Consider the following 26,270-nt stretch of genomic DNA (forward strand, 5'->3'; position numbering starts at 1 on the left):
CGTGCCCGACGAGACAGATGTTCTCAGCTGGCCGGGGTCTTTGTGCGGCCCCTTCCTGGCCCCTTCCTGCTCGTACGAGGAGAAGTGGTTCATTCCACCACAGTGGGGGGAATTGGGAGTCTCTCCCCTTTCTTCTCCGTGGGATACAGGGCAGTTGGTGGTGTTAGGAAAGGAGGCTGCTTTGTTATTCATGGAGCGAGGGGTTCCATTTCCAGCTTAACCGTTCGCCGGACAGATCTGGGTGACATACGACACCTGAACACTTGAGGGTTTCTTTAAGTGTTTACCAGGCTCATGGAATGCCCTTAGGAGCTGGAATTTTAGTAAATGTTCACCTTGTCGTATAGATCTTCTTAAAAAAGCTTTATTGAATTTACACACTGTAACATTCTCCTGTTTCAAAGTACAACAAAGTGGTCATTAGCATATAACCGAATTGTGCAACCAGTGGCATGATCCTAGCGTGAGAGTGTTTCCATCGGCCAGAAGAAACCCTCTGCTCGGGCGCCGTCCCTCCCTCTGCCGTCCCTCCCTCCGCACCCCTGCTCTGACAGCTGCTAGTTGACTTTCTGTCTCCACGGAGTTGCCTTTTCCTCCCTGATGAGCACATCTCGCACTGGGGGCCTTGAGTGCCTGGCTTCACCACTCGGCGCTTAGCACCCCATCCCCAGATGTCCAGTGTCCCCAAGCCAAGTAGTTAAAGCCTTGATTTTGAGTCGGACAGAACTGGACTTGAAGCTCTGTGTCTTACTAAGTTGTAGCCCATGCGTGTAGCCCTGATGCCTTGTCTTGCGCCTGGCACGTGGCCGGCGCGGGCAGCATTGGCCCTGGGGTGTTTCCGAGGTGGCGAGGCTATTCCTGGTACTAAGACCAGTGAGGCCGTTCTCCTGAGGATGGTTCAAAGGGCTACACTGCACTCTGGTCAGCAGGGAACACGTCCTTCCCTGTTCACACCAAATACGAGCATCTGGGCTCATGTTTGTAAAAGCTGGTCTCTGGCAGAATTGGGGTTTGTGGCGGGTCATGCCCTGGCTTCCCCCAGCGCAGGAGCAGATTCAAGGACCAGTGAGGTGTGCCCGAGGCCCCTTTGACAACCGGAGCAAAGGAGTTACGGACCATCTCCCTAGACACACGCACAGTGGTTTCTGCTCAACTTGTGGGTTCATCTGGCCCGTTCCCTTCTGCTCCAGTAGAAAGGAGGGAACAGGCTGCGTGCCTTCATGAGTCATGGCTGCACGCGGAGGCTGTGGCTGTCAGGTGACGTCGAGTCCAGGCTGGGCTCCCTGGGTGGACCTCGAGTGTGACTCCTTTGAAAGAGACAGGAACAGGTGCACGTCAACAGGGTGTTTAGACGCCCGTAATGGAACTGAGTTGAGGCGGTTCTCGGTCTGAAACAGGAACGGAAGAACATAAAAACCCAACAGCGTACCTTTGAGCTTTTCAGAGGCATGGAAAATCTGCATTTAAAAACATTACTTTAAAAAATAAATAAATAAATAAAAACATTACTTTTGCTCCTTTCAAACCGTTCTTGATAGGGCACCATTCCCAAGCTCACAGCAGAGTCTAATTGCCGCTACGAAATCGAGTGGATCACTGAGTACGCGTGCCACAGAGATTATCTGGAGAGTAAAACCTGCTCTCTGAGCAGCGAGCAGCATGACATCACTGTTGACCTCCAGCCACTGCGACAGGACAGAGGTGAGGGGTGCTTCGAAAGGAAGCGTGAAGGCGAACGTGTGCGAAGGGGCCCACTTCATCTCTGTCCCTGGGTGGGTGTTTCCAAGAGGGGTTCGGGTGTGCCCGAGGTTATGCCCTGACCCTCTAGCACCTGGGGATGTAACAGAGCCTCTCCTCATCGGTTCCCCTTTCTTTAGGTCCGTCCTCCTCTTACTACACTTCAGATGGGAAGGAATATATGTTTTATTTGAATGTCTGTGGAGAAGTCGAAGTACCGTTCTGTAGTAAGAAAGAAGCCGCCGTTTGCCAAGTGAAGAAGGCTGAACCCTCTCAAATCAAAGTAGCCGGAAAATACCAGAATCAAACCCTCCGGTGTGTAAACAGTAATTTCAAGTGCATTGTGTCTGTTTTTGTGAAACGTAACTGACTCCCCTTGTCTCCTTCCTCCTTCCATTTTCCATAAAGTAACCGGCAGGTCCGTTAATCCGGCATTCCTTCCTGTCTGACGTAGGCGAGTTGCCATTTGTCACCAATCCTGGCTTTCCAATAAGACCGTTTCTGTGAAAACGGTTCGCTTGATCCTCTGTTTTGTGTAAGGAATCACACTGTAGGAAAGGTATTTCATTAGGTCAAGAGTCGATTAGGCCTTTGTATTTTAAAATACATTTTTCTGAGGAGTTCTGATTTTTCCCTGGCAGTTTGAGAATCTGAAATGCCGTTAGCATTACATCAAAGTTTGAAACAACTAAGAAAACACATTCAGTACAATCCCTGTGACCCGTAATTTGGTAGTCATCTTTGCAAAAGCGTTACGAGAACGTAGCTCTGGGCCGATGAGTGCTGTCCAGGGTCACTCAGGCGAGAGCGCGTTTATGGCGATTGCTAGACACACTGTGTGTTTCTCTGGCTTTATTTATCTTGTACAGAATCCAGAACGAGTGGAAGAGTTTTCATGCTCAGAGCAAAACCTTCAGTGCTTTCCTCCTGCCGGCTCTTGCTTTGAAGCTGGAGGACGACAAGCCCGTACATTTGGAACTCATTTCCTTTAGACTCTTTCCCCCAGCTGGCCAGAGAGCTTGCTGTCTTATGTCAGTGCTGACGGCGGATGGTATGCAGAAGGCGTCATGTGGAGACGTGTCACGATTCGAGCTTCTTTCTTGGTTCCCCCAACCCCTGTGTCTGTGTCGCAAACATCCAGGTACTCCGATGGGGACCTCACCCTGATCTATTCCGGAGGAGACAAGTGCAGCTCCGGCTTCCAGCGGATGAGTGTCATAAACTTCGAGTGCAACAAGACGGCAGGTGAGCGCTGGCGACACGTCCTCGCCCGTTGCCGTGACGGGAGCATGTGTGTCCTCAGGAGCCACGTGCGGACGGACCAGGCAGACGTTCTGCTTCGGACGTGGCCCCCTCTGGTCCCCAGACTAGGTTGCTCTGTTGGAGTGGGTAGGAGTGCCCCTTCTACCCCATCCCACCCATGACACACACATCCTGTTTCCATTTTCCTCTGCTCTCTGTTTGTTTTGGGAAGGGGCCCAGCCCTGGGCTTGCTGGGAAAGCATTTCTTTTTCGAATTCTGGCTCGCACCAGAGCGTGTGCCGGTCAGCAGGGTGGGTTTGCTCCCCACCCTCGAGGGGTGGTCACTAAAGAGCTCTTCTTTTCTGAAGGAAGTCTCAAGACGACCCTTTCTGCAAATGAGCAACCCTTTGGTAGAGGCGGGGTGTGGGGGATCACAAGAGGTCACAGAGCAAGTTTGAGTGGAGCGTTTGGTTTTTCTGAGCAGTGAGAATGGGCTTTCTTGAGGTCACAGTGGTGCTAGCATTTCAGAAAGCTGTGCTGTAGTCTGTATCGTGATGCTCTCGGGCACAGGCTACATCTGCAGGGAGGTGATGGGGTCCCATAGTTATCAGAGGACTGTCACACTGGTCGTCCTCCAGGCTGGGACCCCAGGCACGCACAGGCAGGCTGGGCCTCTGCTCGGAGCTTGTACTGGAGCCGGCCTGCTTGCGATGGGCTGCACCACCACAGAGGCTCCAGAGACCCCGTGACCCCACCGAGGGCCAGTTGTGATGAGGCTGGTTCCTGTGCGATTCAGCAGGAGCTTGGGGAGGGGCAGCTGCACACGACGTAAACTGTGCTGGAGGCTCGTGTCAGTGACGGTGAAGGGGGCCAGGGAGGCTGTGATCCGCACCAGGCTCTAGTACATCGCCTCGGTGACAGGCAAGGAGGGAGCTTGGAGTAGAGCAGATGGGAGGCTTTAAATCAAAGTGCCCTTCACTCCTGCGCCCCCCCGCCCCACCTCTGCTTGTGTTCCCGGAGCGTGCACTCCCGTCTCACCCAGGAACCTGCTTTGGTAACATCCAGGTTCAAGTGGATTTGTTCAGTATATGTTTTGTCCTTATCCGTCTGCTTAGACCCCGTGAGGCCCCAGGATACCATTAAGGCTGCGCACTTTCCGGGCGCTCAGACCCAAAGCATAGAGGGAGAGACGGCACGGAGCCTGGAATGCGGGTCGTGCCGGCCAGACCAGGGCTGCGGGCGAGTACGGCAGCCAGGACCCTGTCGGGAGGGAGGCAGCGAGTCAGCGGTTTGGGGTGTGGGCAGCGAAGCTGGTTGGGGCTGTCAGGGAAAGAGGAGGAGCTGCTCGGTGAACTCCGTGGGCCGGGTCACAGTAAGCCAGTTGTGGAGGTCGGGTGGCCGTGGGGACTGGTCTCTGTGGCAGAGGGAGTGGCTCATGCAGAGGCCTGAATGTGGGCAGGTGTGACTAGGTCAGAGCTTCGGATTCTGAACGTGGCTAAAGATGACCCTCGAATGGAGGGTGAGAAGCATGTAAGTTCTGCGGAGGAGTTAGGTTTTCTGTAGAAATCAGTGTGGAGTCCCCAGGGCTTGAGGTGGAGGATAATGACTGCTTTGGGCACTTCTCGCGTGTGGTTTGAATGCCCCGCTGCCCTCCCCAGACTCCCCGTCCTTCTTCCATCCTCCTCACCTCTTCAGGCTTTTAGGGGACTGCCTCTGAAGTCCCTCGCTTCCACTGTGTCCCCAGGCCTGGGAAGTGTGCCCTGCTCCTCATGCTGTGTCCCCAGGCCACCAGGCCCCTGGGCTCCCGCCCTCCCCTGCTGGCCGAGCTGCTTCGCTGTTGGCTGACTCCTGTGGTTCAAGTCTCCCTCCGACCTTGTCTTTACCCCTTTTGGCCCCGTTCTTTTCTGGGCTTTTTATAAATGACTTGGCTGAGATCTTTGCGCGCGTACTGATCTCATTTGAGCATGCTGGGTAGATAGAATAATGATCTAAATAGATCCCAGCAGGTGAGGAGGATATTGAGAAGGGTACATAGTCTGGGACGGCTGGGATGAGGCGCCAGCGCTCAGAACTTGTGTGGAACATGCTGAGGCTGAAGAAAGCGCTGATGGCCATCTTTCCCTCTTTTATCTTTACTGCTAACGGTTTTCAAACATGCGTGTAGAATGTTACAGTGAAAGTCTATATGCTCACCACTCTTTATTCAACAGTTGCTAGTATTTTGGCACATTGGCTTCATATAAACTTTACGTCAGCACCGATGGATCAGAACATCCCACCCCATGTCCACTCCTTCTCGTGACCTTGGCCTCTCGCCGGCCCAACAGGGTTCACAGAGATGTCCTCATGTGGAAACTTAGTGTCTTCCTAGGCTGTTTGAGTTAGGATGGTGGCAAGAAGACCGGACAGGGAGATGCTAGAGGTTTTGTGAGAGGTTTTGAGCCTGCTCTCACGTTGGAGTTGGGTCATAAAATATTTACGACTCCTTCCAGCTCTGTGATTCAACTTCAGACTTCGGAGCGAACTATGTCCTGTAAAAGTTACTGCATTATTATTTCGTCCAAGCTTAAATTTAGAGTTCTTAGAGAAAAATCCCTTGGTGGATTTTGTTTATTTGGATAAATGTAATAATGTAATTTTTTTTTATGTGAATGGGTGTTAATTGGTTATGTAATATGATGTGGTTTATAGTTTTAACTTGGATGTTCTAGAATTATATATGTTCACGATTCTAGGGCTTAAGTGTTTTTAAGGCCCAGAGGTGCATGCATTCATTCTTCAAGCCCGTGTGTGTGTACATACACACCGCCCTTTGTTTGGCAGCCAACATCTAGTTCGCTGTAATGTGATACTTACTATTGGGGATCTTGTCAGGGAAGGATATGAAATCAGGTTTTTTTTTTTGGATGAGTGATATATTGGAATAGACTGGTACAAAGCTACCCACAAATTTAAGTGGCTCACTGCGTTAAAGGTTTATTTTCTTCAGTTCAGGGCAGGTCATCGGAGGTGCTGGCAGCAGGGCTCCGGTCCGCGGGCCTGTCTCATGCTTCCCATCCCGTGGTGTTGCTGTTTGTAGACTTGGTCTCCGAGGATTCTGCAGAATGGGAACAGCATTTTTGAAAAAATGGGCTAGAACTAAGTGGCATAGCCCAACCTGGGAGGCTGGGAGGCTGGGAAACGTGGTCCAGCTGTGCGGCTAGAGGGAGAATTAAACCAGCTGGGTGAGTGGGTAGCTTTGTCTTTGCTGAAGCGTGAGGTGGGACGATGCTGTAGGCGGAGAGTGACTGGGTTCCGTGGGAGGAACTCCTTTCCCCCTGAGCTGGGTAGTTCCGGCGTTATCACTCTTCTACAGTTCACTGGGTGGTGAGAAAGGAATGCGAGTGGAAATGCACACCAGTGATGAAAACGGGTGCTCCCTCCTCAGTAAACTTCAGATACAGAATCAGCTCCAGAGCAGGGCTGGATCCTCAGACCAGGCCTGGTATCATTGAATGGTTTGTAAACTTCACCTGCTGAAAGAGAAATGCGGCAAATGCTCCAGGTTTGTGGGAAACACAGATCTTTTCCAGATATTGAGATGCAAACCCAGACAGACCCAGCAGGAGTAAGCGGTCCTCAGTCATGTGGGCGGGGTGACCTGCGAAAGAGTTCTGCTGCGGGTGGGTGGAGGGAGGGGCCCCGAAGGTCCCAGCAGGAGAGGGTGGGCTCTTTGGTGTCGAAAGGGAAGCTGGGAGTGCTGCATCTTAAGAATGGCTTAAAGTCCATCATTTAAGAGAAAAAAAAAGGAAAGAAAAAAAGCTCCACAGTAATGTAGGGAAGTATTGCCTTGTGGTTATGGTTATGAGCCAGACTGTCTGAGTTTGAATCCTGGCTCCTCTGCTTTCTAGCTAGGAAACCATATGCAAATTGACCCCCCCCCCCCCCCCCGTCTATAAAAATGGGGCTAGAACTGTACCTGTGCCATAGGATTAAATACGCCAAGATCTGTCAAGTCCTCATCCCTGAGCGCACTTTATGCAGACCGCCCCCTGTAGCCTTTCGATGCTCGGTGCCTGGTTCAGGCTGTGCTCTGTACATCCTGGCTGCTCTTGCTGGTATTATAATTATAGTGTTTATAATATTAAAGATTTAAGAGAAGTTGCAATCAAAACATCATTTGCCCTTGGTACAAAACATTATTTGCCTTTCCTTTAGAACATTGTGCACTCCAGGGCACCAGACCTCAAGAAAGGCAAATCATGCAGGAGGTCCAGAGGAGAGTTGTTAAACCATCAAGGGGTGGAAAACAGAGCTCTGTGCCAGCGGTCCACCAGCTTGGAAAGACGAGGGGATATTTCTAGTAAGGGAAAAATGACCAAAGTTTGCCGAATCCCAGGCTGTGTGGATCAGGGCAGTGGCCCAGGAAGCGCTGGCTCTCAGGCTGGAGCTGAGCCATCAGGGCCTCCGGACGTGTGGCGAGCGGAGCATGGGACCCCGATGAAGGCCTGAGGGTCGAGGATGCTGGGATGTCTGGAGGCATGCCCCGGGCCTTGGGAGGGCACGTGGGCCTCGGCCCCTCGATGGGGTGGCTGTTCCCATTGACCTTCCGTTTCAGGTCAGAGGTGAATCTCGTCACTGCATCACAAAGCCAGAGGCGCTCCTAGAGCTCGAGCTCTGGTCTCCGTCCGCCTGTGGGTGAATCCCTCGTTGTCTGTCGTGGGGGCCACTCATGAGCCTGTTCGGGGCTGACCACGGCCCGTGCATGGCAAGCCCTGCCTGGGGGCTTACTTGTTCCTCGTCAGGCCCCCATTTCATGCCCACGGCGAGCGTGTTGTGAACGGCCTGATGGCTTACTGAGACCCTCCTACCAAGGTGGGAGGGACAGAGGACTGCCACTGAGGGGTTGAGGATTGTCTGAGACTCCAGAGAAGGCGTCCAATCTCTGACACCTCTGATGTCTGGGGCTTGGCACTGCCCTGCTGGCGTGGGTGGTCAGTGGGCTGACCAGGTTTTGGCTACATAATGGGGTGCTTGTTTTTTCCCTTCTCCAATTGCATAGTTAATGATGGGAAAGGAGTGCCTGTATTCACCGGGGAGGTAGACTGTACCTACTTCTTCACGTGGGACACCAAGTACGCCTGTGTGAAGGAGAAGGAGGATCTCCTCTGCAGTGTGACTGACGGGAAGAAGCGATACGACCTGTCGGCACTGGCCCGGCACTCAGGTAGGACCCGCGCACCCCGTGGGGCTCCGTCCACCTGGTCACGGGAACCTTCTCTTGCCTCTTTCCCTGTGAAAACCTTTGGAAATGCTCTTTTCTTGAGCTGTCAGCTAATTGTTTCCTGTCCCCCCCATCCCTTTTCACGCAGCAGTTGTACAAATTATTAGGAATGACGCTGAATTAGGAGGCAAAATACCTGAGTTTGAGGTTGGCATGACTCTTCTAATTGGGATGCCCTGGCTAATCTTATCCTAGTTTAGTAAGAAGTGCCAAGTCCCAGGCCTTGAACTTTGTGATTAGAAAGTTTTTTATTTTAGATACACATTCTTGTTGCTAAGAGAGGAGCTCTTGAAAGTTCTCCTCACACACACACATGCACACATTTGTATCTGTTTGTGGTGTGGATGGTAACTAAACATGGGGGCACACAGATCGAGTCACAACGTTGTCCACCTGAAACGACTACCATGTTCCATGTCACTTACATCTCAGTTAAAAACAGTCAACAGCGGGGGGCGCTTGGGTGGCTCAGTGGGTTGGGCCTCTGCCTTTGTCTCGGGTCGTGATCCCAGGGTCCTGGGATCAAGCCCCGAATCGGGTTCTCTGCTCAGCAGGGAGCCTGCTTCCTCCTCTATCTCTGCCTGCCTCTCCGCCTACTTGTGATCTCTCTCTCTCTGTCAAATAAATAAATAACGTAAAAAAAAAAATTTAAACAAACCGTCAACAGCGGAAGTTTAGAGTCCTACAGCAGCCTGCTTCAAGTGGGCCGTGTTTCCACCTCGCCCCTGGCCTGTCGGGCTTCAAGGGTCGGACAGTCGGTGTGAAGGCCAATGTGGCTGGGGTCACTCTCTATTTTGACCCCCATGCTTTCCCCCTTTGTCTTACTCTCTCTTTTCCCTTCTCTAAAGTGGGGTCTGCATTTCCTGTGCAACCTCTGATGCTTGTGGGGCTGAAAGGAGAATGGGCTGGGAGCCCTTGGATGCCATGTTCCTCGCTGCATCTGAGTGACGAGGTCTGTCCGTGAGACCCAGCTTCACGGTAGACAGGCCGAGCTGGAGGTAGTCTGCTCTGCAGGTGTCGTGGGGCATAGGCTATGTGGCAGGCACCAGACTGGGTCCTGGCGAGCGTGACCCCTGCCCCAGGCCTTTGAACTTCATGGGGGGTGGGGAGAGGCGTGTGTCGAGAGACCGAGTGCTAAGAATCAGGGTTCCCAATAGGGAAGCTGAATCTAGTTGGGACATTTTTAGTTTTGCCCTTTTGTCAGCCCTGGGATTAGGTGTAAGTAGAAGCAAATTGCATCTGTGGAGATAATATCTGAGGTAGAATGCTTGCCTAGAGTCACGGAGTTACCCATGCCGTGGGAGTGATGACTCCTGCGCTCTGAGTCCTCATCTGGTTTGGACAGTAGGATAGTAGAAGGAGGGATTCCGCTCTTGTAAGGAGTGTCGGAGAGCTGTTTTTTGACACGAGACCTGTCTAAATGTTCAAGTTTGATGAACTACCTTGGCAGCAAACGTACTTTGTGCGTTAGTCACTCAGCACCTGGTCAGCTGGGAATGATGCCGTGGTTCAGTGCTGCTTCACACGTGTTCGTGAAGAGCTCGGCTTTGTGCGGTGGAAAGAGAACACGGTGTTGTGCTTGGTCCTCAGTGAGTTGTCTGCCTCCTGCGGGCCTCAGCTTTGTCTCACTAAGCTGGGTGGTACTTCGAGAGCCCTTTGTCCGGCACTGTTGTTTAAACGCCACCGCGTACAGACACACACAGGGGCCAGTGAGCGATACAGAGACACATGCGCTCACACAGCCGACACGTGCCCCCCCTTGGCTCTCCAGGGACCTGGTCGTTTCCTCAGGATCCACACAGACTGCTGAGGTTGCCTCAGAACTCCTTCCTTGCTAGCTTTAAACAGTCCTCCTGCCTTATAGCTTGTCAGCTCACCCCACTCCCCCTGGCCTTGTCCCTGTTTGTCTTTGCATGACCTCCTATGGGCTCTTCTCGGTTGTTGATATTGGCACATAGCTCTTCAGAGTAACTGTTACCCTGACGAGTGGTGGCCTTTCCCTTCTGAACCCCAGCATCCTGTCTGTAAAAGGAGAGCCTCAGTCTCTGTATGCCCTTCACACACATTTCTAATTCATCCTTTTGGCCACTGCTTGTGGGACACCTCCCGATTCGGGGTCCTGCTCTTTCCACTCGCGGGCACGCCCTCAACCTTCTGTGAAGTTCTGATTCTGTTCGTACATGACTGGATCACAAGATGTTTGAGCTCAGGGACCAGTCTGATTTGTTATTTTCCTGAAACAAAGCATGGCCTGCACTCGGTCTGCTGGTGGGGAAGCGGGGGCAGGTGTCTTTGACCTTCCTGGTGGTCGGAGGAGGGCGTGGGACCAAAGGCGTGGTGCTCGGCCAGGTGCAAGGCACAGGTTGCCATCTGGATGTGCTTTTCCATTTCTGATTTCACACTTCGGTGCTTGGGAGAGTTTCGCTGATTGATTCTCTGTCCCTACCTCATGGTAAGGCTACTCTTCTGAGGAGGTATTGGGGCCTGCTTTGTTTCTGTTCCATGGAGAGAAGCCTGAGTTGCTCAGTGAATTTCTGTGCCTTTGGTCTGCTGCATCCAGAAACGTGAGTACTGGGGTTTAGGGACTACATGCTTGGTGAGCTTTGGGCCTTTTCCTTTGGCTTAATCACCATTTATGGTGTGACTCACAGAGAAATAATCATTGCCTTTGGCTAAAAGAATTTTTGTTTCTTTTAAAATTACAGAAGTGGAACAGAATTGGGAAGCTGTGGATGGCAGCGAGGGGGAAACAGAAAAGAAGCACTTCTTTGTTAATATCTGCCACAGAGTGCTGCAGGAAGGCCAGGCCAGAGGCTGCCCTGAAGATGCAGCCGTGTGCTCTGTCGGTGAGTTGTGCTCAGAGTGGGGCTCACGGTAGTGGTTTTCCCAAAGGCACATAGAACTCGGCTGCATCCAGTTTGGAGCGAGTTAGAGAATGCTCCTGTGGTTTCTGCCAGTCTCCTCTCTCTGGGTTCTGCGTATCCAGGATGGGGAGGAAAGTGACTCCCATGTAGGTAACTGCTCAGTGTGCTCTAGAAACTATGTGCTCCCCTGCCAGGGAGTGGCCAGAGCCGTCCGAGGTGAGCTGCCCCTGTAACTGGGGACAGAAGGAGCCAGGTTGGGAATTACTTGGTCATCTTTTCCCTTTGTAACTTGGAGAATAACATTGCCAGTACTTGTGTGAAACTGATTTTGAGTTTTTAACAGCTTTACTGCCCGTGACTGTTAAGTTATGGCTTTGGACAAGTGGCATCTCATCGTACTCTCCATAGAAGAGTACTTGTGCCCCTTGGGTTCCTTCTGCTGTAATTCTGTCGGTCCCGTGGTTTTCCTGCAGAGGGTGTCTGGTTTGACGCAGACGTTTTGCATGAGAGTTGTCTGCCACTTAAGACTCACCTGGAAAATGAGAGGCCCGGGGGAGTAATCAGAATCTGTTACAAACATTAGATAAAGAGCTGTGAACCCAGGTTGGGTTTGGGGAACTACCCCGGTATTCTGAATTGCTGATGTGTCTCCCGAAGCTGGTCCAGGCACGCCCATGCCTCTGTGTAAGCAGGACTGGGGACAGAGTTTCAGGGCTTCATAGTAAAAGTCAACTGACTCAAGAATGAAGTAGTCACCTGCCTGGCTTGCTGGACAGGTTCAGTTAGTTTCTGCTTTGGTCCTGGGACAAACTCTAGCCTCTTGGCTGTGCTTTCAAAAGACCTGTGTTTTCAGGAGAGCAAGGCCCTGGAAGTCGGGGAATGGTGTTACTTTCTGGGATGGTGTGACATTCGTGCTTGCTGTCTGTCTCTCGTGCCCACGGAGCAAGATGTTGTTTATCATTTCTGCTCTGTCCCAGTGGGCCTAAAGGTGGCCTTGGTGTCCTCAGTGTGGCTGCCATGGCCTGTCCAAACCTGTGCCTCGGGAAAAACCCACCGACCACCGGGCCAGACTGGGTGGGCTGGGAAGAGGTCATAGCACCCTGCTGGGTCCTGGCTGACGCGTTTGTACCTCTTTTTTTACATCGTCGTCATTTATAATTATGTCTTCTGTTTTCCCTTTCTTCCAGATAAGGATGGATTTAAAAGTCTAGGCAAGTTTGTTTCTTCTCCCACGAAAGAGAAAGGGAACCTTCAGCTCTCCTATTCCGACGGTAGTGACTGTGGCCACAAGAAGATAACGACTAACATAACACTCATCTGTAAGCCAGGTGAGCCCTTTTGAGAAAGGGGAGAGGCGACATGTGCTGGTGGCTTCTGTGCCGGGTGAGACTGCTCCCTTCGTTTCTGTTTCTCACGGGCCGCTGCCGAGAGGGGGAGGTAGAAAGGGTTCGTACCACACATTTCCAGTTCTAGAACCTACAGAGGTGGTCTGTGGATTTGAGCCCCCAGCCCCCACCCAAGACCAGTCCAGAAATGGAGAAACCATATGGTGTCGAGAGCATCATGTTGCAATTTTCCAAATGAGTTATGGGTCTCAGTGCGGCTTCCTCTTCCTCGGGACTGATACGGCGCGGCTGTGCGGCTGCTTTACTTCCTCCGAAGGGGGAAAATCGTAAGCGCTTGAAAAATGTTGTCCGTGATCTCACCCTTTAGAGACAGTGCTCTTCTTCACTTATCTATATTTATAGGTTTACATTGTTTTACAGGGTCAAAATCTGTGTATGTTCGGAATTTTTTTTTCAATGTTCCTCAAAACATGGCATTTTGTGAATACTCTTCTGTGTTTTGCAGTTATAATTTTTAGGGACTTCCTTGTTGATAATGGCTTGGTCTTACTATTTTTAACCATTTTCCCTATTGTTGGACTAATAGCGTGTTTCCAGGGCTGGCGATTGTGCTGTTGCAGGTCCCGTGTCCGCCTCCTGTTGAAATGTTTTCTTTGGATAAGTGCCCAGCTGTGGGAGACGGCCAAGGGCTAGGACTATTTTTTTGTTTTTGAGTGTTTTTTGAATTGTGGGTAATATATATGTAACACAAAATTTATTGTTTTTAGGAAACTGTAGTAAAATGTGCATAACATGAAATTCAACATTTGGCCTTCCTAGGGTGTCCGGTTCAGTGGCATGAAGCACATTCCCGGCGTCGTGCCGCCATCGCCACCGTCTGCCTCCAGAACTTTCTCATCTTCCCACTCTGTCCTCACTGAACACGAGCTCCCCACCCCCGTCCCTGGCAACTGCCCTTCTTTCTTGCCTCCACAGGTTTGACTACTCTGAGAACCTCATGTCAGCGGAATCCCAGTATTTGTGGGTCTATTTTTAGTTGAGGACCGATTAGTGATCCATTTGTCTTCCTCACTGACAGGTGATCTGGAAAGTGCTCCAGTCTTGAGAACCTCCGAGGACGATGGCTGCTTCTATGAGTTCGAGTGGCATACAGCCGCCGCCTGCGTGCTGTCCAAGACGGACGGCGAGAACTGCACGGTCTTTGACTCCCAGGCAGGTGTGTGCGCGCCGCCTTGGTGGGGTGCCCTCTCCAACGGCTTAGGTTTTTTTTTTTTCTTTTCTTAAGTATTTCCTGTGAGAGTTTAAGAGCTACCCCGCTTGAGAACTAGACTAACACTGTTTCACCAGAGTTCTGGTGTCTGTGGAGATAATGAGGAAGCTACTACCTCTTAGATGCATGGTAGAGGGCGGTGTGCACTGAATACAGAATGTGAGGACCACAAGGAAATGAATGGTGTTTGGACAGGCTCTTTGCAGAATTTAATGGCCTAGAAACCCGCCTTTGACTTTTCAAGAAGGTCACTGTGTTGTGGTCATCTGGCTTCACATGGACTGTTGGCTGTTCATCGGCAGTTTTGGGCCTTCAGTCTGGTTTTAGGTTAACGCAGTAAAGCGGGCATGGTGGTGGCAAATCCATCTCCAGGGGAGATGTCCGCCAGTGCAGTTCCTGTGGCCTGAGGGGAAAGCATCTCTTTGGCCATTTCGCGGCTCCCTGCCAGTGGCCGGTTCCTGGGAAGACTGTCTTTGAAGCTGTGAGCCTGGGGCAACCCTTCTCGACTATGGTCTGACTGACCTTACATATGGCATCGTTTTCACTCTTCTTTAGGGTTTTCTTTCGATCTGTCACCTCTCACAAAGAAAAATGGTGCATATAAAGTTGACACAGACAAGTATGAGTTCTACATAAATGTTTGCGGTGCGGTGTCTCTGAGTTCCTGTCCACCGGGCTCCGGAGCCTGTCAAGTAGCAAAAATGCAAGTAACTTCCTTTTTAGTTATGGGCTTTCCTTAGATAGCTCATACTGACAGATGTTTTATTTAGGAGTAGGTGTGTTCTCCACAGTCATCATTGCTTTTCTGGGAGCGCTCAACTCTAAGAAGCCCTGGGCTCAAAAGCAGAGGATGCCAGGAGCTCCATTTCCTGGAAAGGGAGCAGGCCACACGCACACTCGGAGTTTATAATACCTTACTTCAGCAAAGCTTGCGTGTCTCGGTTTTTAGATACGCACATGTTTCTCTGTTCGGTGTGGTAATAGCTCAGTGGGGGTGGTTGTACCTTAAACCAGATATGCTGAGTGTGGCCTTGGGTCCTGGTGTGGGGTGAGGCTGCCCTTTGGCCCCACCCCAGACCCCGGTGATCTGTAGCCCAGGGTCACGGACATTACCCCCGCGCCCCCCACCCCTGCACTGCGGTGGCCTTGCTCCGGGTCACAGCATGACAGCCCTTCTGGCCCTGCTGTCCTTCCTAAGAGATGCTTGTTTGCTTGTTTTAGTGGTAATAAGGCTTGGAACTTGGGACTGAGCAATGCTAAACTGTCCTACTACGATGGCATGATCAAGTTGAACTACAAAGATGGCACGCCCTATAATAATGAAAAGCACACACCAAGAGCCACACTGATCACCTTCCTCTGTGACCGAGAGGCCGGAGTCGGTGTACCTGAGTATCAGGTAGGAGCTGTGCGGTGTGAGCACGCGTGGGCTTCCATCACCGAGGAGAGCCGGGAGGGAGAGAACCCTAGTCTCGTAAAGGCAGGGTGCAAGACAACAGTGGGTGGAACAGGGCTGGTGACTTCTCTGGAATGAAATGAGGTTCTATCCACAGGTGAGGCGTGAGCTATGGTCTTTCCTGGGGAGAATCCATCAATGTGTCTGGCTCCCTGAGACACAGGACCCTGTCATGGGCCCTTTATTTCGAAGCAGAGCTATTATTTGTCTGGTTTCTTGGCCAATCAACATCTCCTATGATTTTAATTAATCTTTTTAGATTTGCCAGGGTACGTAGGCACCATTCATCCAAGCTGGTTATTCTTTGGGCTGTACACCTTGGGTTACCCACAACTCTGTTGATTTTGTGTATGAAACTTGCATCAGAAATCATGCTGATGCTACTCAGCTGAGTCCTAATCTATTACTGGGACATCGTCATTTGTAATAAGACAGGTGTAGACGGGCAAAGTAGACTTTCTTTCCTGTGGTTCTTACTTACGGAAAGTGCCCGCCATTTCTTAAATGCTGACTTTGTGTTAATGTTTTGCTTTTTCTTTGCCATATGTCCCATTTCTCTCCTTGTCACGTGATCAGGAGGAAGATAACTCCACCTACAACTTCCGGTGGTACACCAGTTATGCCTGCCCAGTGGAGCCCCTGGAGTGCGTGGTGACCGACCCCTCCACGATGGAGCAGTACGATCTCTCCAGGTGAGGCCAGGGCCATCCCGCCCCTGGCCTGGGCCCTGGCCTGGGTCCAGGTTGGCTTAGGCTTGGCTGGTGAGCTCATAACTGGGTGGATAATGGGGAGTCAAGTAAGTTCTGGGGGTGCAGGGCCAAGATGGGGAGTTTTAAGCAGAAGGAATTCTAACAACGGTCTGGTCGCCTTTGTGACGTTCATTGCTCTTTGTCATAGCAAAGTCTGTCTTCAGCTGCATCATTTACAACACAGACTGTCAGTACAGAGGTGTGGGGGAGGGGGCCGGTGCAGGGTCTGCTGCGTGCGAGTTCAGTGAAGGTCGAGCTAGTCGTGGGTGTTGTGAGTCACGGTGAGCTGCATCCCGTGGTTTGACGGGTAGGGCAGTTCCATCCTGTCTGTCCCTAACTTCTTAGAAATGACTTGTCGGACTGGGATCTGTTAGCATCAGAAGCATGCATTTTGCCTTCACATTTTAGTCTCGCGAAATCTGAGGGCGGTCATGGAGGAAACTGGTATGCCATGGACAATGCGGGCGAGCACAGCTCGTGGAGGAAATACTACATAAACGTGTGTCGCCCTCTGAACCCGGTGCCGGGCTGCGATCGGTACGCGTCGGTGTGCCAGATGAGGTACAAGAATGAGCAGGTGGGTCTCGCCCTCCCTGCAGAGCACGTGACTTGGCGGGTGGAGGCGGGTATTTTAGAGTGGACCCAGCCCCTGGGACAAAGCCCCCTGAGCTGGAGGAGCGCCCCCCACACGTGATCGCACTCGAGTCGTCGTTCAGATTTAGAACTTCACGAAATGCCTTGGAGCTGGCGGCCTCCGATCACGGCACGGGGTGGAGGACGTTCCGATGCCTGGTCTTGATGGAGCTCACGAGTGTCCTTCAGTCTGTAGCCTTCTGTGAAGAATGGTTTTTGGCTCCAGAGGCTCTTGCTTCCGCTCACGCAGGGGAGCGTGGCTCAGGACCACCGCTGTGGCTGTGGCGGGGCTGTGCGCGCTCCGTTGCTTGGGGCACCTCCTCCCCGATCCAGCGCGGCGGCCGCCACAGCTCTGGGCCCTTTGCCTGTGTTCTTCATGCTCAGGGAATCTTAAAATAAAGATGTATGTGTGCTGCTTTGAAAATAGGGCGTTGTACGTCGGGAACGTACTTTTCCTGGTGCCTGTCATGTGGCAGCTTGGAGCGCGCCCTGGCGGGTAGGAGTGACGTTCCCTGCTGTGTGTGTGCGGGCACACCCGTGTGTGCGCTCTCCGTTGGAGCGATGGCCTCAGAGTACAGTCCGCCCTCGTTGTCCGTGGGTTCTGTGTTTGGGAATCACTGTCTTGCCAGCACACCCTGTGGCCCCAGATCAAAACCTGCAGTGCCCCAGTCCTTTGTGGATGTGTGCGGAGCGGCCCCAGAGTTCATTCCCGGGGCCAGGAGAAGCTCTTCCTTCTCGAGGCCTGTCCGATTGACGACCGTGGAAGGGGACATGAGGGGCTGTGTGGGGTCTGGGGGCAGGGCTCGAGGCCCACCTTGGATGCCTGTTGGGATGGCCTCAGACCCATCACTCACCAAGTTTATTCTCATAAAATAAAGTAGAATGTGCCAGCAGGAGTTCTCAGGATTTAAGATCATCATCTCTGTGGGATGGTGTCTGTATAGGTATGTGTTTCCCCGGGAGTGACAGGGCGATGTTTGTGGTGACTTCACAGATCACAAGTGCTGTGAATAACAAGAATCAAATGTAGCAGTCGGGAAGAAGCCTTGTTTTCTCTGCGGAGGGAAAACCTAATAGACCCGTTTGTTTGCAGGGCTCCTTTTCTGAGGTGGCATCCATTAGTAACTTGGGGGTCGCAAAGGCAGGCCCTACAGTGGAGGACAGCGGCAGCCTCCTCATAGAGTACGTGAATGGCTCGGCGTGCACCACCAGCGATGGGAGGCTGACCACCTACACCACCAGGATCCATCTCGTCTGTTCCAGGGGCAGCCTGGTAAGGCGCGCGTTGCCCGTGACCTTGCTTCCTTCAGGGTCTTCTGTGGCAGAGTGCCAGTCTCTGTGTGTCTTCTGGAGATGAAGGGGTCTGGGGTGGTGGTTCCTCTCAGGGTTTTGTGTGGACTCTATCCTGTCCCTTAGTTCTTGTCAGCTGGTGATGGGGGATCCTGACGGCAGAACAGGTCTTAGGGACATTTATAGACAAGGAAGCTGGGGTCAGTGCTGCTCAGGGCCACAGATGAACAGTGAGGGTTATGTGTGTAATTTGTGGGCAAATCAAGGATAAAAAATGAAGGCCAGGAAATCGAGAAAGTTACAGAGATTGCTTCTGGCCCTGAGTTCCTCAGCCAGGGAAGAACAGAAGAAAAAATCCCACAAATAAAACTGCTCTGGGGGTCATTGTATGGTCGCAATCGTTTTCCTTAAAAAAAAAAAAAAAAAAGTCAGTAAAATGTATATGTAACATAAAATGTACCATTTAAGCTTTTTTTAGGCGTTCAATACAATGGCATGAAACACCTTCATGGTGTTATGCCCCATCCCTGGCTCTCATGCTCAGAACTTGGCTGTCACAAACCCAGTCCTTTTTAACCTGGAGTTTCACATTTATATCTGGGTCATGTGTTTTTTGAATAATTGCCAGATTCTTAGATGAATGCAGAGTGTAGATAGTGGAATTCACATTAATTATCAAATAAGTTATTTAAAAGGGTCAGGTACGCGTGCTGAGTCCTCTGGCTTCATCGAAGGAAGAGCACAGTGTATCCAGTGCCGGCGGTCCCGTGGACTTTGTCCCCCACATTCCAGGTGCCTTGCAGATCCTGAGGTCTCTGTGTCATTTGCAAATACACGATTTTTTCCAGGAGATGATTTCTTTAGAGGTCAAGAAGGGGTCTCTGATAAGGGGATGAAGTTATTAGCTGGGTGAGTGTGGGCTGGTGTTGTGCAAGAGAGGTGTTCCATGACCGAACAGTAAACACATTCTGTGATTAGCCTGGGGTTGGGTTTGCTGCTTTCTTCCTCAGTCTCAGGAAGGGTTCCCAGCTGCCCTGCCCAGCCCTTGCCATCCTCTGGGCATGTCTGTGACCCCTCCTTAGAGCCTTGCATGCCTCCCCCTTCCCACTGTGGTTTCTCGTTGCCGTGGACATACTGGACTGTTCCAGGTGGTTTTCCGGGGTCCTCAGTTTTCCAGCTTTCCTGTGACACCTTATGTGGACTGTGCTGTGTTTTCAGAGTGGCCTCCCATAGTCACTGTATCTCCGAGGGCCTGTATGGGGCTGGCCATGCCCCATGCAGCCAGAGACTGTGAGCAGAGGTCACGTCTGCAGGGTTCCGCAAGCCACGGGACTTTGAGAACTTTCACGGCTAAAGCAGTTCCTCTTCACAAACACACCGTGGGGCAGTAGGGACTGATGTGCTTCTGTTTTACTGGGACGGGTGTCGAGGCCAAGAGGGTGGGGGACTTCCAGGTCCAAGGGTGCTCGGTGGGCAAGGTGTGGGCTCCCCATCAGGCGGCTGCCATTTCCTTCTCCTGCGAGCCTGGGTGGGTGTCCTGACTCCCTGGGTCCCTGTGTTCTCGTTTGTGTACACATGGTGGGTGATGACAGAACCGGGTTCCCGGGGTCATGGGGAGGCTCTGTTGAGAAATGCTAGCAGAACTCCCAGTGGCGTGACAAACTGTCTGGGCGTGAGCTGATGTTGCTGCAGAACGTGGTCCCGTGCATGTTTGGGGAACTTCTTTCTCCAACACACCCAGAAAAGTGCACGGAGTGTACATGACACGGACAGCTGGGAGCACGCTCACACTGAGCTGGGAGCAGCTGCATGGAGCATGGGTGCCCCTTCCAGTCACTTCTCTGCCCCTGCGCTGGCCTCTGACCCCCCAGGGCACTTCTCCCCAGTTTTCGGCTTATGTAGGTGAACTCTCTGTGTCTGGCTTCTCACGTTGCGTGTTCTTAGCGTAGAGCGTTTCTCAGAAGCACGGGCTTAAACTCAAGACTTGGACCTCGGTTCTGCCGTTTACTGCCCCATGACCTCAGGTGAATTTCGTGACATCCAAGCCTGAGGGGTGCCATCTTTTTAGTAGGAATAATGAGGACATTCCATCGTAACTAGCTAGTGCACACAGGTGGCTGGCCGATCACGGACACACAGTTAAACGTTCAGTAGGGTCTGGCTGGTTTCATATACGAGGACGCTGCTGTCTTGGGGAGATTGAGCTGTTCTGTTGTGCTGACTCTCCCCTGGGTTTACTCTTTCAGAATCCTCACCCCATATTTTCCCTCAGTTGGGAGTGTGTGGTCAGTTTCCTGTGGAACACAGAGGCCGCCTGTCCTATCCAAATAACGACGGACACAGACCAGGTACGGGAGCGGTCATGGGGTGTCTCGGTGAGCCGGCTCTGAATCTTCCCAACCGGGTGTCCCAGCTCCGCACTCGCCCCTTCCCTCGTGCTTCCAGATCTGTTAGTGGCGCCCCTGTTTCCTGTGTGTTGACAGCAGACCTCTGGGAGTCCTGTTGCGTGGCTCTCCCCAACCCTGGCTCGCAGATGCTGGGCTAAGAACCAGACCCTCAGCCTTATTCCCCGTTGACTGCAGACTCCTGCCCTTTGCTCCATTCCCTTGTCCCATTTGTGTTGGCGGTGGCATCCCCTGTGGGCTCTGAGGGTTCACCGCCGCCGCCGCCGCCGAGGAGTGAGTGGTGAGCACATCGCTTTAAGATCTCACACGTTCCAGTCATCTGCACACCTGGCCCGTCTGTTTCGGTGTGATGCTCGACGTTCTAAAACTCCAACCCCAGCCCCGTTACTGCCATTTCTTCTGTGTGTCTGTTGCCATCCCGGCGTATCCTGCTCTTGGGCGTGGCCTGTGCTCGTGCCCTCCTGCGGAGCCTGGCAGCCGGCCGCGCTGTGATGTGCTCTGTGACTCTGAAGGGAGACTTGTGGTTCCCACAGCCCTGGCTGTTTTCTCTGTGGGGGGACTTCTTTCTCTCCTTCCACCTTCACAATCTCTGCTTTAGCAGCAGAACCCAGGCTCACCTGAACGGCTGCTCCCAGCCAGGGTTGTGGGCTGGTGGAGCCTGCGGAGGGCGGGGAGGGCAGGGTGCCGCACTCTGTCCTCGGCCACACGTACCGCGGCTGGGGCTGCCGCTCCTTTCCCCGCATCTGGTGGACTGCGCAGGAAACAGACAAGGGGGAGGGGAAGGCTTACGATGTCTCTTAGAAGAGAAGGGACGTGAGGTGCCTTGTCGTGCCTCCCATCACCATTGTCTTTAAGTGAATAAGTGAGGTGGAAAACAGAACACTTAAACCAACTTTAAGATTTTTTGCTTGTTTTTGTTCTTAATCAGTCATGCCCTCTGTCTGCTGGGGGTTTGAGGTCAGTGAGAAGCCTGTGTTCTGTGAGGTCCGTGCGCGCAGGCTTTGGAGGTACGCTGTGTCGTCTGAGTTCCTGTGTCTCTTTCCCCCGTTGCTCCTGCAGGCCTGTTCCATAAGGGACCCGAACAGTGGCTTTGTGTTCGATCTTAACCCGCTGAACACTTCCCAAGGATACGTGGTCCCGGGAATCGGGAAGACTTTTGTGGTAAGAGTTATGTGATGAATTTCCAGTTTGCTTTGAAACAAGGCAGAATGCACTGAAGTCACCCGCAGCTGGGGTGGCTGGTGGCCGGTGTCTTTAGGAATGGCACAGCGATGGCAGCTCTCACCCAGGAGGAGCGAAAAATCCAAATTCAAGGGGAAAGGGAGGAAAAACTCAGTCCCATCCTGCTGTAGTGCTGATGTGAGGGTGCCATTTTTCCAAAAATAAATTATTCCTGATCTGTTGCTGTGTGTCTGGAGCCGTGGTTTTGGGCCAGCAGTGTCAGAGTCACCTGGAATTTGTTAGAAATACAGATTTTTGTGCGGTGGGTCCATCCATTTGTTTTAACCATCCCCCAGGTGATTCCGATGCCCCCTGGAGTCTGAGAACCACCAGTCGAGAGGAAGTGGTAGTTACCTGATCCTAGAAAAGAGAGAGGACCCAGGTGGCTCTGTTCTAGAATCTTCTGACAGTGCTTCTTTCATTGATAGGCCTGGCGGAAGGACAGAATGACCTTTAAAAACACAAAGTTGGGATAAGAACGTTTTTGTCGATGTGATACCGAGGTGCGGGTACACCTCACGCAGGAGAGCTTACAGCTTGTTCGGCTGCCCTGCAGAGCGCTGCACAGCGTTGCCCTCAGCAGTTCTCTGGCAGGTCCTCCACCTACCCCCAACTCTCAAATCGTTCAGGCAGTTCGGTTTACAATAGGTGAGAGCTCACGTGCCCACACGTGAGAGTGAGAGTCAGGCAGGCAGACAAGAACGTTGTTGACCCATGTAGAGGACGTGCTGGAAAGTACTCTGCCTCATAAAGAATGTGCTAGAAGCAGGCCAGCCAGGCTCTGCCTGTGGCTGCTGGCAGGGGCGTCAGGAGGTGGCAGGTGTGTTGAGGTTCCTGGGCGATAGCATAGCCTGCTGCCATCTACTTAGGACAACACGGCTTTCCAGCCGGCTCCCTGGCTTTGTGCCCTCGTCCCCTGGGCCTACTGGGCTCCGCTGCCCCCAGGTCCCCCTGGGGCCCTCCCTCGCTGCTGAAGCTGCTGAGGGAGACATCTGCCCGGAGCCTGCACCCTCAGTCGGAGGGGCCTCAGGTGCAGGCAGCCAGAAGCCAGTGCCCACGGCTCAGCAGGGCAGGCCCGGGCTTCTCTCAGCCCTGATGCTCATTCACAGACGAGACCTTGAAAGAAGGAAAGCATTTTGTCCCTGAGCCCACCTGGTGGCTGAGCCCCTAACTGGCCATTTCCAGAGTAGGGGGCTTCAGTTTTTAAGAAAAGTGCTTTCAGCGTGTGACCTCGATGGTGGACATGCCGTCTGCGAGCGCTTAGTGGAAGCGGTGGAGCCTCCCTGTGTCTTCCTGCCACAGAGCGTGTCCTGCCTCGCTGTCGGGACAACGCGCTGTCCGCATTCTGTCCCCTGCGACGAGCCTCTTGCCTCATGGATGTGGCTCCGTGTCCGTAAATGCGCTGCGCGTTCCTCTGAAGCAGCTCACGGGCATTGTCACTGGACTTCAGATGTTGCCTTTCGTGCGAGCTTCAGGGCTTAGCGGCCCGAGCGTGTGGTTGGCGACTTGAGCACCATCTGGGTCACGGGACGGCATTTGAGTTGCTGGGGCTCTTGCTGGTGGTGAGTTACGTGGCCCGAGTTAACGTGCGTGGTTCTCGCTGTCTGGCCCCCAGTTTAACGTGTGTGGTACGATGCCCGTGTGCGGGACCTTCGATGGAAAACCAGCCTCTGGCTGTGAGGCGGAGACTGAGACAGAGGGTCTCAAGAATCTGAAGCCAGAAAGGCCGGTTGGACTGGAGAAAAGCCTGCAGCTGTCCACGGAGGGCTTTATAACCCTGTCCTACAAAGGGCCACTTTCCCCCGCCACAGGTGAGCTCTGGACCATTTGTGGTGCAGCTCTTGGGTGTCCCGGGGTCTTCGTGACTGGGAACCTTCTGGGCATGTACCGAGAACCACCTGCTGTCCTGCCCCCCACCTCCCGCCTCTGGGCCATGGCCCCACACTCCCGAATCGACCTGTGTGCTCTGCCAGGCCCCGACGTGCGGCCCTTTCACGAGCGGGGTTGTGCTATTGGCTCTCCTTCCTCCTGCCCCATCCCCAGCCTCCCCACAGCCAGTCCCTCAGGTGGTTCTTGGACGTAAAGCTTTGCGATCTCTGGCTTGCTACTGAACCTCTTTGCTTCAGTTCCCTCCCGGACCGAGTGGGGGTGCTGGCGTCACCTGCCGTCCCCGTGGACTGCTGTGGCTCCTTCCGTGGCCTGCTGCCACCCTGGCCGCAGGAGCCCTTCAGTGGCCCCCGCCCCCCGCCCGTAACCTCCCCAGTATTACGTGTTCGGAAACATGTCTTTCGTTCACTCCTGTGTACTAGGAACTCAGTATTGTCCGGGAATCGATGACATCAGCTCATTGCTGCGGTTCTCTGTTTTCTGGAATATCAGGACAGAGGACGTTATGTTCACCCCATGAGCCCGTGGTTATGTGGATCACTATTGCAGTGAGAGTGGCTACTCAGCAGTTCATGTCAGGCCTGGGGAAGCAGACCAGCATGGTGGTGTCGTCATTTTAAAGGGGGGCTGTGAGGTTTGTTCCCAGTGGCTGCTGCTGCTCTGGGATGAATCGTGATGGCTGCTCTGTTTCTTAAAGTCTGGCCTCTTTGTTCAGGGACCGCTGATACCTTTATCATCCGCTTCGTTTGCAACGATGATGTTTACCCAGGGAACCCCACATTCCTGCATCAGGACATTGACTCTGGCCGGGGGATCCGAAACACTTTCTTTGAGTTTGAGACTGCACTGGCCTGCGTCCCTTCTCCTGTGGATTGCCAGGTCACAGGTAAGACTGAGAGGACCCGGCTTAGGAGCCTAGTCGAGGGCGTGCGTGTGTGTGTCTGTCTACACGCACGTGTAAGCGTGTGGTAGTATGTGGCTTGTTTGTGTTCTGTGCCTCTTTGATCCTTACGCTTGAGATGTTTCTCTTGAAGGGAATCTGGACTAAGGGTTTTAATCTATATTTTGGGATCAGAAGCTGCTTAAGAACAGACGAAAACTCAGGGGAAAGAAATATTATCAGATCTTATTGGAGGACCTAAAAGAAAGGCTGTGAAGCTGTGTAAGGCGCACCCCGGATGCCCAACAGGGTCCCCAGGAGGCCTTGGGCTCTGTACCTCCTGTCAGTGGTCCCCCTTGAGAAGGGCAGCTTAGAGGGGCAGAGTGAGTGTATGTGTCTATAGGAAGACTCTGGGCTTCCTGTGGCTCTCCTGAGTCCTTAGCAACCGGTATCAATTTCGTGCGTGAGGGGTCTGCGGTCAGGGGTCTTCGGTCAACAAGAAAGCAGGGCTAGCCTGTGTTTCTGTGTATTTCAGACGATGCTGGGAATGAGTATGACCTGAGTGGCTTAAGCAGAGTCAGGAAGCCCTGGACTGCTGTGGACACCTCGGCTGATGGAAGAAAGAGAACTTTCTATTTGAGTGTTTGCAACCCTCTCCCTTATATTCCTGGGTGCCACGGTGAGTTGAGAGCATCTGACTTGAGTTCCGTCTGCCCTCCTCCCATCCCCTGCCCCAGACGAGCTCGTGGCTCTTGCAGGCAGCGCAGTGGGGTCCTGCCTGGTGTCAGAAGACAACAGCTGGAACCTGGGCGTGGTGCAGATCAGCCCTCAGGCTGCGGCGAATGGGTCCCTGAGTATCGTCTACGTCAATGGTGACAAGTGCGGGAACCAGCGCTTCTCCACCAGGATCACGCTCGAGTGCGCTCAGACCTCGGTGCGTGAGTGGATGAATGCCAGCGCCTGCCTGTGGGCGCCTCCCTTCTCTCCGTCTTCTCTCTGAGTTCAGAGCTGCCCCTGCTTTCCTGGGTTTTAGGCCTTCAGTAGCATTTGGCTAGATTCTTCTCCATGTCCTGCGTGTTTAATAAGTGCTCTGTGTTTTTCCTCGTGGAGATTGAAAGTTGGATGTTAATTGTGGCTATCTTTCTGACTGACTTTAAAACATAAAAACATGAGTTGTTGGTTTCTACTATAGGGATCCCCAACATTTCAGCTTCTGGATGATTGTGAGTATGTGTTTGTCTGGAGAACGGTGGAAGCCTGTCCCGTCATCAGAGTAGAAGGTAAGACCTGGGGCCCAGCTCCCCAATAGTTGTAAATGGCTGAAGTAGCAGAGACTCCAGACAGCATCCTAGGTGCAAAAGCCCATCGCATTGACCACGTGCATGGTCCTGAGATGCTATGTAGCGGAGGGATTGTTTCCTACCCGTGGGTTTTGACTCTGGTGCTTGGCTGACTTTGCCAGTGACCTCCTCCTCACCTGCCTGGAGTGATGGTGGGGTTATTGCCTTCCTGAGTTTAGGAATCTTAACTTGGGGCTTTGATTGGTTGAGTGGATCTTTACCCTGTGACCTTGGCGTTTCTGGAAGGCTGTCTGATAGGCAGTTTGTACTGTGTGTACAAGCACGGTGAGAAAACGTGGAAATGGCATTTAATGCTTATTTTAAGGCAGTAATCACCTGATTAAACATTGGAAGACGTTTTTTGCCCGACAGTGTGAGTGTTGGTGGGATCACGGTTGCCCTTCATTTCTGTGTGTTCTTGAAGGAGACAACTGTGAGGTGAAGGACCCGAGGCACGGCAACTTGTACGACCTGAAGCCGCTGGCTGTCAACGACACCATCGTGAGCGCGGGCGAGTACACCTATTACTTCCGCGTCTGTGGCACGCTGTCCTCAAAGGTCTGCTCCACTAGCGACAAGTCCAAGGTGATCTCATCGTGTCAGGAGAAGCGGGGACCCGAGGGATTTCAGAAAGTGGCAGGTACCGTGCAGTTTTTTCTGCTCTTGTGCAAGAGAGGAATTACGTAT

General features: G+C 52.7%; 1 protein-coding gene across 1 annotated transcript in view; it reads left to right on the top strand.

Moving 5' to 3' along the window:
* The window catches only part of IGF2R (insulin like growth factor 2 receptor), a 96,718-nt gene that overhangs the window by 40,977 nt on the left and 29,471 nt on the right, over positions 1-26,270 (top strand). Inside the window, exons 8-27 of the mRNA XM_047735205.1 lie at positions 1,539-1,701; positions 1,878-2,052; positions 2,879-2,982; positions 8,021-8,185; positions 10,948-11,088; positions 12,294-12,434; positions 13,531-13,668; positions 14,278-14,425; positions 14,944-15,121; positions 15,755-15,870; positions 16,336-16,504; positions 17,654-17,833; positions 20,097-20,198; positions 21,315-21,416; positions 23,092-23,287; positions 24,079-24,249; positions 24,779-24,922; positions 25,002-25,177; positions 25,436-25,523; positions 26,008-26,223. Coding sequence (XP_047591161.1) covers positions 1,539-1,701; positions 1,878-2,052; positions 2,879-2,982; positions 8,021-8,185; positions 10,948-11,088; positions 12,294-12,434; positions 13,531-13,668; positions 14,278-14,425; positions 14,944-15,121; positions 15,755-15,870; positions 16,336-16,504; positions 17,654-17,833; positions 20,097-20,198; positions 21,315-21,416; positions 23,092-23,287; positions 24,079-24,249; positions 24,779-24,922; positions 25,002-25,177; positions 25,436-25,523; positions 26,008-26,223 — 3,013 coding nt within the window. The remainder of the gene's footprint in view (positions 1-1,538; positions 1,702-1,877; positions 2,053-2,878; positions 2,983-8,020; positions 8,186-10,947; positions 11,089-12,293; positions 12,435-13,530; positions 13,669-14,277; positions 14,426-14,943; positions 15,122-15,754; positions 15,871-16,335; positions 16,505-17,653; positions 17,834-20,096; positions 20,199-21,314; positions 21,417-23,091; positions 23,288-24,078; positions 24,250-24,778; positions 24,923-25,001; positions 25,178-25,435; positions 25,524-26,007; positions 26,224-26,270) is intronic.

Source organism: Lutra lutra, chromosome 6 (assembly GCF_902655055.1).
Source record: "Lutra lutra chromosome 6, mLutLut1.2, whole genome shotgun sequence".
Classification (NCBI taxonomy): Eukaryota; Metazoa; Chordata; class Mammalia; order Carnivora; family Mustelidae; genus Lutra; species Lutra lutra.